This window comes from Diadema setosum, chromosome 16 (assembly GCF_964275005.1).
Source record: "Diadema setosum chromosome 16, eeDiaSeto1, whole genome shotgun sequence".
In the NCBI taxonomy this organism is placed as follows: Eukaryota; Metazoa; Echinodermata; class Echinoidea; order Diadematoida; family Diadematidae; genus Diadema; species Diadema setosum.
Window position 1 is genome coordinate 13,233,935 of NC_092700.1, and position 14,130 is coordinate 13,248,064.

The 14,130-nt window shown below is 38.8% G+C and overlaps 2 protein-coding genes across 2 annotated transcripts in view; one reads left to right on the plus strand and one right to left on the minus strand.

The window, feature by feature from the left end:
- LOC140239543 (solute carrier organic anion transporter family member 4A1-like) overlaps positions 1-14,130 on the plus strand; it is a 180,901-nt gene that overhangs the window by 96,150 nt on the left and 70,621 nt on the right. The gene's annotated exons all lie outside the window — the stretch shown is intronic.
- Positions 10,596-11,225, minus strand: LOC140239544 (uncharacterized). The gene has a single exon (XM_072319378.1). It carries the CDS (start codon positions 11,223-11,225, stop codon positions 10,596-10,598), a length of 630 nt encoding a protein of 209 aa, XP_072175479.1.

The window sequence follows — 14,130 nt, forward strand, 5'->3', positions numbered from 1 at the left end:
TAAAACAAGGCGAGAATTTATCACCAGTATTATTTTCGTTGTATTTAAACGATTTTTCGTCATTTCTGTCTCAGAGATACCCTGGCCTGGATTCTCTTTCGTCAGGTATCAATGAAACGTGTTCTACCGAAGAAGTGAATATGTTTGTTGATTTATTCACATTACTATATGCAGATGATACGATTGTGTTGGCTGAAAATGTTGAAGAACTCCAGTTAGCTCTTGATGCTTTATTTGATTATTGCCAATTGTGGCATCTGACCGTTAATACTGCTAAGACTAACAAGATAGTTATTTTTTCCCGTGGAAAAGTTAGAACAGCTCTTACCTTTCTTTTCGGAGATGACAAAATTTGTGTCTGCGATGAATATGTTTACTTAGGAACGACGTTCAATTATAATAATAATTTTAAGAAAGCTATAAAAAAACAAGTAACCCAAGCCAAAAGCGCGTTGTATTCCATGAAAAGTAAAATTTTACCTCTCTTCCTTCCAATCGACGTAAAACTAGAGCTATTTGAACATTTGATCATGCCTATTTTGCTTTACGGCAGTGAAATTTGGGGTTTTGAAGACCTCGCCCAAATTGAAACTTTCTTTTGTAGATATTGTAAGGAACTTCTTGGATTACATAAGCGAACTCCGAATTGTATGGTTTACGAAGAAATAGGTAAAGATAGATTACACAAAACAGTGACCCTTCGGATGTTAATGTTTTGGTTTAAACTGGTTAACAGTAATATGTCAAAGATAGCGCATGTTTTGTATAATTTTCAATATGTTTTATCGGCGAGGCAAGAAAATTCGATGACATGGGTAATTAGGATAAAAGAAATATTTAACAACTTAGGTCTTACTGCAATTTGGAACAGCCAAGCATCACATCTCACTTTAGCTGGCTTCAAAAGTTTAGTTAGTACCAGATTAAATGATATTTACAAACAAGAGTGGCATGGTAATGTCGACAAAAATTCTCAATGTTTAAATTATCGAATTTTTTAACAGGATCTTCATTTTCAAAAGTATTTTCGACACATTAATGATTCACAGGTAAAAATTTTATGTAAATTCCGTTGCGCTAATCATAAACTGCCGTTTGTTTCTGGAAGATACAATCAGATTCCAAGAAACAAAAGATTTTGTACCCATTGTAATGAAGAGAAAATTGGCGATGAATTTCACTACCTTTTTCAGTGTAGACTCTTTAATGAACAACGAAAGAAATACTTAAAAAAAAATATTACTGGAAATACCCAAACACTATGAAGATGGATCAATTATTAAATTGTCAAAAGAAAACAGTCCTTTCGAATTCAACCAAGTTTTGTAATTATATAATGACACATGTTTAGATTATTAGTATTTTTTATCCTTTTTGCAAATACTACATGCCTTTTTTACAGGCTGTGCCTTCTTTACAATTGATATATAACTTATTTGTCTTTTCACTCTCTCCTCCTTTTTTCTTCCATCTCTCTACTTCTTCTTCTTCTCGTTCCCGTCTCCATATTTCCTTCATTCTTGTTCACTTAGCGCATGAATTCATTTCCGTACGTCTTTGCGTTTTTCTTTTTTCTGTTTCTATTTTTCTTTTTTTTTCCTGAACCAAAAGTCACTCGTATATCTTTTGTTAATTCAACAGTCTTGTGTCCTTCTCACTCTCCCTCTTCACCTCCATATCCCTTCTCTCTCTCTCCTCTCTCTCTCTCTCTCTCTCTCGTCATATTTCCCTTTCTTTGTTTTGTTTTGTTTTGTTTTGTTTTTGTGTTTTTTTACCATATATCGTGTATATATTGTATATTTCTATACATTTTTTTTTCTTTCCATCAATCGCATTTCATTCTTATTTTTTTTTTGTTATAGTTGTTTTGTACACTTTTCAGAGTTATTAGCAATTATTATTTATTGATATTATAATGTGCTATATGTTTTTCATTGGACTCCGATACCCAGAGTTTGGGTTGTGAGTAAATAAACTTTCAACTTTCAACTTTCAACAGGATTAGCGGGCACTTTCCTGTCTTATCAGTTAAAGGTGCATGGTCCCGGTGTTTTAATCAAATGCGTACGCGGGCGCACGGCGCAAGTTTCCTATAGAGACCTACGCTATCGACTCCTCTTTAGTGCTTCCCCTGTGGCCCACTTCCCCGAGTCCGAAGAAGTCCGATTCACTGTAGTCAGTGGTCCGATCAAAGTTCGGCTCATGATTCGGCTGAGGGGATGACAGCTTTAGCGAACTTCTTTTGTGATGTCATAATAACAAGCACATATGCACGCACCCTGGCATTACTACATACTGCGCAATGCACAGAGAAGACAGAACGTTACTTAGCAACACCTACGCACTTTAATCTTGATGACAGCTCAACTTCGGTAATCTTCGTATCAATGCTAACGGCGATCGGCAGTATCAGCAACAGCGCCCTATACACTACCGGGACTATGCACCTTTAAAGGTGCATGGTCCCGGTGTTTTAGTCAAATGCGTACGCGGGCGCAAGGCGCAAGTTTCCTATAGAGACCTACGCTATCGACTCCTCTTTAGCGCTTACGCTGTGGCCCACTTTCCCGAGTCCGAAGAAGTCCGATTCACTGTAGTCAGTGGTCCGATCAAAGTTTGGCTCATGATTCGGCTGAGGGGGATGACAGCTTTAGCAAACTTATTTTGTGATGGCATAATAACAAGCACATATGCACTACTACAGACTGCGCGATGCGCAGAGAAGACAACGAAGGCAACGTTACTTAGCGACACCTACGCACTTTACTCTTGATGACAGCTCAACTTCGGTAATCTTCGTATCAACGCTAACGGTGATCGGCAGTATCATCAACAGCGCCCTCTACACCACAGGGACTATGCACCTTTAAGTGTGTTTGCTAGGCATCCTAGCACCCAACGCGCATCCTGGCAACAGTGCAGTATTACGTCATAATACAATGACAATCGGCGTGTTTCTACAGAGAATCCGATAGACCTAGAATTTGTAAACGTATTATCAAATATCGCGCTAACGCAGACACGGGTTGTTTCTACAGAAAGCGTATAATCGGTCAGAATCCGATTCTACGTCTGTATGCAGTTGTGACCGGATGTCTGGAAAGTTGACTTAGTGCATTGTGGGTAAATAAACATTCATGCTGACGGCTGGTACGATTGCCGAGCGATGTTTTTTTTTTTTTTTTTTTTTTTTTTTTTTTGCAGTCTAGTTTAGCACTGTGTCTGATGAAGTACGATAACGCCAATGGTGACTGCAGATAATACAACAAGGTCGAACTAGGTCATACCGCGACCTCACATCAGCTAGCTGTATCGAGTTATTTATTTATTTATTTATTTATTTACTTATCTATTTCTTATCTTTCGTCAGGGTAGCCCATTCACCAATAAATAGTGGTCTTCCATGGAGCCCTGAATAATACTGATGAACATATGTACATTAAATAGCAAAACGTATATACAGTAGATAACATATAGATACATACCAGCATACTGTACATTGCAAAGTAACATAAAAAATACAGTGTATGTTGATAATGCCACAGCAAGAGTTCACCAGAATGCCGAGATAACAATTAAAACGCTATTATACAGGAATGATTAGCTAGCCCAGAATAAATTTGGTGTGTTACTTACAAATAACAACTTTGCTTAAACAATCTCTTAAATGAATATATGGAAGAAGCTGATCTAATTGAATAATCCAGCCTGTTCCATTCAAGTAAAGAAGATACGATATTGGGCTGCACTTGTGACAATCAGAGCGAAATCTTGGCACACGTAGACTTCCACTGTCTATTAGCCTTGTGTGATGTTCATGTAGGCCCTACATCACTATAACCGGAGGGCCAAACCCCCAAAATTGCTTACTTTTCGACGGAGTTGCACTCTCTCTACAAACTAAGTAGACCATGCTTATTTTCAAGCTTTAATTGTAACAAACAACATTCCACTGGTCAACCTCAAAAAATTTGTTGCAAAAGCCTCCAAATACAAGATGGCGTCAAAAATGGCCGCCATATTTACTGAATTTGTTATTTGAATGATATAAACATCAGATTTCAACAAATTTGACGTCATATGAAAGAAAAGAAAATTCTCTACAAGTTGATACCATTTTTGTGGGTTATTGTAATAACTGGATTGAGATTTTAAGGAAAAAACTCATTTTTTTCTCAAAAACCGAAAATAATGAAAATGCTTGATTCAGCATAAATCAGAGAAGGACCAAAGGATTGTATTGAAACTTTTCAAAAATGTTGTTTGTCATATAATTAATATTTGGAGAAAATTAGGGGTCGGTACCATTTTTGGTTCAGGAGTTATAATGTCTCAGACTTCAAAACTCATTTTACATAATATCATGTATTTACATGCATCTGTTCCCAAAACTTCACAGAGGGTCAACTGATCATCTTTTCGAGTTCCACTTTCTCTATAAACAAGACCATGCATATTTTCAACATTTAGACATACTAAGCAATGTTCCATATGTACACCTCAGTAGATTTTTTGCAAAAACCTCCAAAGTACGTCCATTAAAGCAACCATTGTTATTGAATTTAATTAAAATTTTTATGAGATTTACTGAGATTGAGACACAATTCATATTTTACGGAATTGCAGGCAATATCATATACTGCTGACAAGTTAACATCTCAAACTTGAAAGAAAAATGGCTTTAATGCATTTGCATCAATGTGTTTACATGGCCACATGTAATACTGTAATGGTCTATTGACTTCCCTTCAAGAAGTAACAAAAAGACCAGGGAGCTAATTTTCACACCTCGGCATTGCATTGCACTCCTCACGTGGATATATGAGGTAAAACTGCACTTGGCATAACCGCCAAAACAGATATGTGGAATAAACGCGTACAATGAATAACCTGTTAATTAGGAAAAATGAAAATAAAAAAGTGTATATAATTTCATATACCTGTACATTTATATGACCACTGTCAATGCAATTCCGATCTGTTATAAGCTGAATGCAACTCAGTTTACGTGTTTTGCCAGTGGCAAACGGCCTCCTAAACTTTTGATGCCAGTAATGAAAAAGAGCACATCAATACTGAAGAGCTTGAGCGGCGATATTTTTGTGAGTTCGAACTACGGGTATAATAAAATAACCTGAATTGACTTACATTTTATGCCAATGCGAGTACATGATTTAACATAAATTCTGCCACTATAGATTACAAGAGAGTAAGGTTTAGCTTCTTGAAACCCAGTTCCATCAACCATAAGTTTTTGTTTACAATTTTTACCCTTAAAAACCATGTAAAACTGACTTCTAAATATTAACAATATAAGTTTCTGGGAATCATTGAAAGTAAGGCAACCTTCAGAATTTGAGTATATCCTTTTAACATAAAATATCTATAAAGCATGATTTTATTGCTACCTTTTCAGCGGAAAATGGTCATAACAATATTGCTGTGAAAAGCAAAAAAAAAAAAAGAAAGAAATGTTACATACAATTAAATTTAAAATGAATTACCTGGTTGACAAGATGATCATTTACTATAGAAGAGAGGCGTACACTGTGTAATATGTTCTGTAACAAAAAAAAAATACAACTTTTTGCTGAGTGCCAAACGCAAAAAAATATTTAATTTTCAGATTTCAAATTCTACATATATTCAGCACATTCATTGATGATTATTAAATGGAACAATGGATACATAAGATCCTTTAAATTGACGTCACATAGACGGGAACTCTCTCAAAACATTGTTTTATCCACAGCAAATACTCCTGTCTACAGTTTTTAAAAGATGGGTGAAATTTGCATATTTGTCTTCTTTTTTTTTAGTCCGATGAAATAAGAAAACAAAGTGGAACGGTTTATATTACTTTCAACAAACAAACAAAAATGTATCATACAGTCAGGTCTCAGAAGCGATAGTCTAGATCGCAAGAATGACAACTACAAAATTTGTGGGAAAAGTTTAGCAGAATTTTAGCAATTCTGCACAAAAAGAAGGATAAGGTACCTTCAAGACACGCACGATATTCTGTGCAATTCAAGGGTTATACATATCATAACTTTACATTTCTCTGCATCTGAAGTGATCCTCTAACCAGATAAAACTATTCAGTACATAGCTATTTAGTACATGTCTGATGTTTCATTCAGTGATTTCATACAGCAACACGGCTCATAATTCAGTATAGCTCTAGTATACAAACTCATCATCCATGTCAGAATCATGTTCATGTATTGAGCTCTGGATTTCTGACTCAAAAGCTCCATTGTCTGAAGGATCCTCATCAGAAAAATTCTCTGAAGTATTTGGTTGATTCGCGCATTCTTTTGAACAAGAACAGATACTTGTGCACTTCAGTCCATGCTTTCTACAGCCACATTGATTTGTCTTACACACAGACTTGCAGCCACAACACGTCATTTCCAAAACAATCGATGGTGCTGGCTGAACATCCATCCAATCAATCTTGAGTTCCTTGGGAACTGTGACAATCCACCCATGACCATGTGGAGATGGAATGCTTTGAGCGGAATTTATGCAGTTTCTGTTAATGTATGCCTGAAAGTTTGCTCTCGGCACCTTTTTCCTCAGGGCGCTCTGGCATGGAGGAAGTTTAGCTGGATCAGACGTCCCGGATGAAAACATCGTGGACCTCAACTCATTGACAGTAAGAGCTGGAAGAGGAGTGAGCTTCTTACTCCTGGAATTGTAACTGTACAATATGCATGTTGCTTCCTCACAAGACTCATACAAGGCATATGACGATGAAACACTACTCCCAAGCAATGACATTGCAGAACAGAAGGTTACATCATTTTGTAGAAGCCACAGAACACTGGCCTTTCCTTTTCCCCTAAAGGCTGAAGTACTGTCGCATCCTGTGAAAGGGTGAGCACCTATCAAGCCATCGCAGACAGATTTTCCAAGTTTCTTTGCGATTGCTGTTAGATTAATGTATCTGTTTCTTGATCCTGTTCCGGTGAGGAAAAGACATTTGCTATCTATCCAGCCTATTCCACATGCTGCTACCCCAAGAACCATGACGTCGGTGTCGGGTGATCTTATCACAATACGTGCCTCAGGTAAATGCACAGATGAAAAATGAGCATGTAGAATCAATCGTTGGTCTGCTTCTTCCATGTTGTAGATGAGGTCTTCAACTTCTTGGCATTTCATGAGGTTATGTTCAACGCTGAAAGCAAAGCATTTGGTTCCAGATGTTGCATAGAGAACATGTTTGCCAATCAGGCTGGCGTATTTGGGCTGCTTCCACTCCTCAATCAAAAAGTCTGCTAATGACTCCTTGAACTTACCGTCTCTAAGAGCTTTCTTGAATTGTTTGTCAACCCTCTGTTCTCGATGAGAGATTATGGTCGCGAAGCTACCTTCTGCCGACTTCATCCAGGAATTCCGGTCAGCATTCTTGATTGAAATGTTTGGATAGGTGTCACACACTCAGTGCACATACGTTCTTTCTCCGGAGTTCACTTGCTTCATGATGATCTTCATGACAGTTTCGGCAAGTTCTCCAAATGTTGAATTGTTAGCAAGTTTCAACGATTGCATGAGAGCCATTGCATCCATTATGATGACTTGAGGAGTTGTCGGACTTGGCGTTTCTTCTGCCTCAACAAGTTTTTCCAGTTCATGCATCAAAACAGACTTAGTTGTTTTTGCAAGATCTCCAGATTCTGTTGCCAAAGAATACGGCAATGGCCCAAGAGGATACCGAAGTACTTCATCAACGTTGAACCCTCTGTTCAAAGCAATGATAGTCATTTTGTGAAAAAGGTCTCTTGTTTATCGCATCATCAGTGTCTTCCCCTGGATTTTTCTTCTTGCTGGATTGGACATTGATGCAAAGGTTTTCAGTGTGAGTTTTCGGCCATTTGTCATAGAATCCTGTCTGTCCTGTGAGTTGTGTTTCATCTTGAAACTCATCTGAAGTTACAGGATCAGGATGTGTTTGCAATCTGTCTGTAGTGAACTGGATCAGTGCTTCTCTTCCTTTGTCATGAGCTCCTAACAGATCCATAGCTACTTCCTCTGACGCCTGTCTTCCAGAAGAAATGTGACAAAGTGGCCCATTGTCTGTGAAAGGGTTGTTCCATTTCTCAATTGTGTTCATGATAAGCTGGATATTTTCCTCATCTCTTTGAATTCGTTTTCTGCCAGCATCATCAGGTGAGTATGTCACGCTGTTCAGATCACCTGTCAGGACCGACATGTGCCGCACGAACTCTGCCCTCTCAGTTGACAACACTTCCCACTTCAAGGTAGCTGCAGGATTCATGCTTATATCTGTGATACCTCCTGGTGACTTTGAGTCCCTGTTGACACCCATCTCTGTTTCTTGATCAGCAGGTATTTTGGAAAACGGGTGTGTGCTCTTCTGGATTGTGAACAGGTTTCCAGTGAGAAGCTGTTCCTCATCTGGATGGGTTACAGAAAGCCTAAGCATCATGAGTAGATAGAGCAGCTTGTATCTTGCATATACTGACCTCCCACATACGAAAAACCATGGAAGCATCTCTAATTCAGAGTTGATATGCAGAGTCCAATTCCCTGTACGTGAAGCTCGAACGTGGCGCAGAAGTATTCCAATCAAGTCAATATACGATGACCAGAACTTGCCATTTGGGCCCAAAGTCTCGATGTAATCACTGTACAGATGAGCAACATCTTTGAAGGTATCTCCATTGACCAGCTTCTTTAGAGCAGCATGAGACGGGTTCTGACGCAAAGTATCAACATCTTGCTTCAGAGTTTCACATAAGTCGTTCTCTATCTGATCAACAAAGGATATGAAACGAAGTCTATGAAATGCTTCAGCGGCCAGAGAATGTGCATAAAATCCTCGTTCCCAGTGATCTCCTTGAAGAACTCTGTTGACAGACCCTTCCGCGATTATCCCAGCTTCTATGAGGATGTCTCTTAACCCTGCACTGCCAAAGAGGAATCCAGGGCATGCTAGGAACCTCATTGCTCTACCGCCATACTTCCTGTCTTTTGTTGCACTGCTTTTGCTATTAACACATGCTTCATAGTTAGTGTGCGACCAGAAGTTGCTGCATGAATATTTTGTCCTATAGAGAGTATTTTCTTGTGAATGTCATCTGTCACACATACCCTCTTGTCTCTCCAATGCAGTTCATCGAGTGAATTCCCGGTAGTACCTGATGGCGTTCGTGACCTGGTAGTTGGCTGATCTGATGTCTGAACCACAGAATTGGTAGAAAACTAGTTTCTAACGTTGGAGCTAACATTAGAGAGTAGGAGCCCTAACCGGCTAACATTAAGTTAGAGGAAAACAAATTCGTGCAACACCCTTCCGGTTGTAAATTGTACCACACTAACAGTCCACGTTAGGCCCAGGCCCTACTCAGTTTCTAACGCTAACGTTACTAGAGGTTTCTAGTTCAATTGATGATCGCATCATCAGTATAGATGCTCTACCCAGGCCCACAATGCACCAGCCAACTTTCCAGACATCCGGTCACAACGGCATTCAGGTGGAGAATCGGATTCTTTCCGATTACACGCTTTCTGTAGAAACAACCCGGGTCTGCATTCGCGCAGTGTTTGATTACGCGCTTGCAAAATCTAGGTCTATCGGATTCTCTATAGAAACATGCTGTTTGTAGCGCTTCGCGTTCTGGCTACTCGCAGTAATAGTCCGAGTTGTTACAACGCGCGCATCAAAAACCTCTTTGGCGCGCATGCAAAATTAGTGTGCGCCTATCAAACACCTCTAAAAACAATCAAAGACGCTTGATAAACAACAACAAAAACTTCAAAGACCACGCGTCTCAGCAACTGAGGTGATGTGCGTATAGGCTTGAGGACCGCGCGCTGTCCATTTGTTTTGTACAGGATTAGCACGCACTTTCCTGTCTGTTCAGTTAGGCCTCGTTTGGTATTATACAGTAGAATATGGCAATCACGAACTGCGTGTAAATTGTCTGAAATAGGGTCGAGTATCCCTGAGACCGAGTTAGTCTGGAGCCTTCTGGAATAGAAGTCGGTTTTCCGACTTTTATTATTTTTCTCAAAATACTCCAAAACGACTCATCATTCCGGCAAACCGCGTCAGCCAGGTAAGTTTCTTTGTGGACTCTTTCGATATATTGCAAGCAAATATGAAATGGTGCCAGACGGGTTCTCAAGCCCTTACCAGAACTTTGTTTTCACTGTAAGCGTCTTTTGCATCAACTCGGACCATAACTGTGACCAGCCAGAACGCGAAGCGCTACAGCTAGGCCGCTCCTATAGTACAACGCTAACCAATCCAGAGGGACAACTCGTAACGCAGTCAAAGCGAGGCTGAGTTGTCCCCGAGTCCGAGTTTAGCCTGACCCCAATCGGGTAAGTTCTGAGACTGCGACTCCTTCTTCTTCTTCTGATTAAGTCTGCCTCCTTCAATATGCTGAAGATTCTTGCAGACTGTGCTATTTACAGTACATTATAATACAATTTATTTACAGATATTTACAAGCACATAGAAAATTTGACGAAGATAACTAGCCACTGTGATCAACCGTTAGACGGTTTCGAAATGATCCCACAGATGGCGCTGAAACAATTTCTGATGACAAGGAATTCTAGTTCCTTACAGTTCTTGGAAAGAACAAATGGCGATGCGATTCAGTTCTCAAGTATGGTACCTGATAGGAGTGTGGTTTCGAGACTCTCGTCAACTGAGTAGCCTGTTTGATACTATAGTCCAGTGCTGAAAGAGGAGTAGGGTTATTGTGTATTTTGTACATCATAATTAGCCTGTCATTTTTTCTGCGTTGTTCCAGAGTGGTCCAATCAAGTTCTTGCAGCATTTTGGTGACACTTGAGGTGTTATGGTAGCGATTTAAAGTAAATCTCGCTGCTCTTCTCTGGAACATTTCCACTTTGTGGATTAGGTTCTTGGAAGATGGGTCCCAAACTGTGGAAGCATACTGAACAATTGGTCGAACCAACGTTTTGTAAGCTGTGGCTTTAACATCAGAAGATTTTACGCGAAGATTGCGTCTTAGAAATGCAAGGACGTTATTGGCTTTATTGACAGTATTGTTGATGTGTTGGGTCCACTTCAAATCAGAAGTGATGGTTGCACCCAGGTACTTAACGGATTCAACAGATTCAAGAGGGGCGTCATTTAGATGATACACGTGTTGCACCTTTCTTCTTTTCCTAGATATTGTCAAAACCTTACACTTATCTGTGTTAAAAACCATCATCCATTTTTCCGCCCAGTCACCAATTTTGTTTAGGTCCTCTTGAAGATTTTGCTTATGATGTTGATTGTCAATGGTCATGTAGGAAATTGCATCATCGGCAAAAAGGCGAACCTTTGACGCTAGACCATCAGGCAAGTCATTAATGTAAAGCAGAAAGAGGCAAGGCCCAAGAACCGACCCTTGAGGTACTCCAGATCCTACCGCTATTGGAGAAGATTTAACACTATCTAAAGCGATCCTCTGACTTCTTCCACTGAGAAAGCTATGAATCCATCCCAGATTTTTTCCCCTGATACCGTAGTAGTCCAGTTTACGTAAAAGCCGTTCATGTACAACCTTGTCAAAGGCTTTTGAGAAATCCATGATTATAACATCTGTTTGACGCCCTTCATCCAAGTTCTTGTGTAGATCGCTTGTGAAACCTAGTAATTGTTGTTCGCATGACATGTTCTTACGGAAGCCATATTGCAGGGGAAAGATAATGTTATTTTCGTCCCCGTGCTTCGTAATTTTGCTGGCTAAAACGTGTTCCATTAGTTTGCAGCAAATACATGTCAGCGAAATGGGGCAGTAGTTTACAGGAGTAGATCGATTACCTTTCTTGTAGACTGGTACAACATTTGCTTCATGCCAATCATTTGGTATTTCACTTAATTCATATGACAACCGGAATATATTACAAAGAATTGGAGCCAGAATTTTTGCCAGCTGCTTCAAGACTCGTGGAGTTATACCATCCGGTCCAGGGGCCTTGTATATCTTCAAACCACAAAGCAACTTTTCTACCCCCTTTGATGTAAACACAATATCCTCTATTTCTTTAAAGTCTAAGGTTTCCGGTAGTAAGTCATTATTCGGTATTGGGGTTTCCTTGATGAACTCCGGCGAACCTTTTTGGTTATTATTTCGCATTTTCGTCGTTAACCTTCGAATATGTTGTTATTACGGCGTTATTCCACTTTATTTTTAGATCATGTTGTTGCCAAATTTTTACCTCCACGAAACAATCCTTATTATTTTAACATGTCGTTCTTCAAAATAATCTCCTTAATCGAAAAAAAGCTACGACTATAATTTTTAAATTTTTTTTTAAAGATAATAAAAATACCACTACTTTTGGAAATGATTGATGTTTCTAGGTGTACTGAGTTTGTACTTAGCTCTCTTTTGTATCGTCGTGTAGGGTAGCCATTTTGTGTCCATTTTTATCACGCGCCTTCCTATCTTGTTATCTCTACTATCTTTGCAACGAAGGCAACGTTACTTAGCAACACCTACGCGCTTTACTCTTGATGACAGCTAATGGTTGACAATGACAATTACAATGACAATGCTTCTTTATTTTCTTATGTCACCCAACGTCAGGGTATTGAAGAAAATTTGAACAAACTTCGTAACAGATAACGTCAGTTAATACATTATATTAAATTATATATATATATGTATACAGAAAATTGCATGTTATTTACAAAATATACAAAATATACAGAATGGTGCAGGATCCAGAGGAGGGAAAGAGAGTAAGAGAGAGGGAGAGAGAGAAGCAAGGCAAACAAAACTGTTAAAAAAGCAGGCAACAGTAACGCAGACAAAAGCAATTTCAATAGTATAAAGCAAAAAATTGTAAATACATATTAACATTTAAAAAAAAACAAATAATGATATTGATGATAGTTATTTCTTGTGGAGCTTCATTATTTCCTTACAAAATTTAGCTAAATTCATCAACTCACTACGATTTCTGGGATTAGATAATTGGGACATCTTTAAAGTGTTCGGTCTTATTCTATAATAGGACTTAATGAATTTATTTCTGGCATGAGTCAATGTATGGCACTCAAATAAATAGTGAAATTCATCACCTAATCTATAAGAATCAGCGAAAGTGGGGCATAGAGGGGGGAGGGGCTATGATGAAGTTATCCCAGTAGTTTGGTATGTACTTACAATTTAAGTGAGAACTTCCCCAGAAATAGTCATGGTCACAGGGTCAACGGAGGTCAAATAACTGTTTTGCGCTACTCCTAGGTCCGATCTTGGCCAAACTTGCTGGAAGCATAAGTAAGCCTACACCTGGGAAATCCCATTGAGGATATTTCTGGGGGAATCCCCATATAAGTAGGCCTACACCTGGGAAATCCCCATTGAGGATATTTCTGGGGGAATCCCAAGGAGTAGCGAAAAACAGTTATTTGACCTTTGACCCCAGTGACCTTGACCTTTCCAAAAATGAACCCCTTAAGGGCAATTTCGCGGTGAACCTGCATCCACCCACTAAGTTTGATGGAGATCGGACTAAGGACCTGAGAGGAGTAGAGGAACAAACAGACAAACGTTGCTCGAATTATAGTATGATCACAAAATCGATCACAATGTTAAATACCAACATATCTACCAGTCACAATTGGCAATCTGTAGTTGGCACAGCGAAATTTGGAAAGAGGTTTTCTGAACATGCTAGGGATTTTTAACAAATATGAATCTACACACAAATTCGTTTTAAATATTCTGTAATTGCTACAACACGAACTGTTTCTTATTTTTCGACTGCCAATTCTGTACAAATGCGTCACGTAGTCTAAGCTTTATAGAAGACTTAAACCACGAAGACTTAAACCACGAAGAAAGCTATTCCTAACAAAAGACATTCCTAACTCATTAAGTGTATCATAAACTTTCAACAACCATGGCGATGAATATATCTTATAGTTATGCAAGACTTATATAGTTTTACATACAATGGATGAATATTTTCTTTCTTTTCCAGTGATAATCTTTAACCAATAATTAAGCATTCTTTCCTTAACAGTACATGCTATTTCAAACCTACCTAATTCTTCCAGAGCCATACTTTTCATAGTATTTTTGTTAATCTCAGTAAATGTTTACAGTATTGATTTTGTAG

What these genes read in the sequence shown, in the direction of transcription:
- LOC140239544 (XM_072319378.1), bottom strand. Translation starts at nt 11,225, where the DNA reads ATGATGGTTTTTAACACAGATAAGTGTAAGGTTTTGACAATATCTAGG.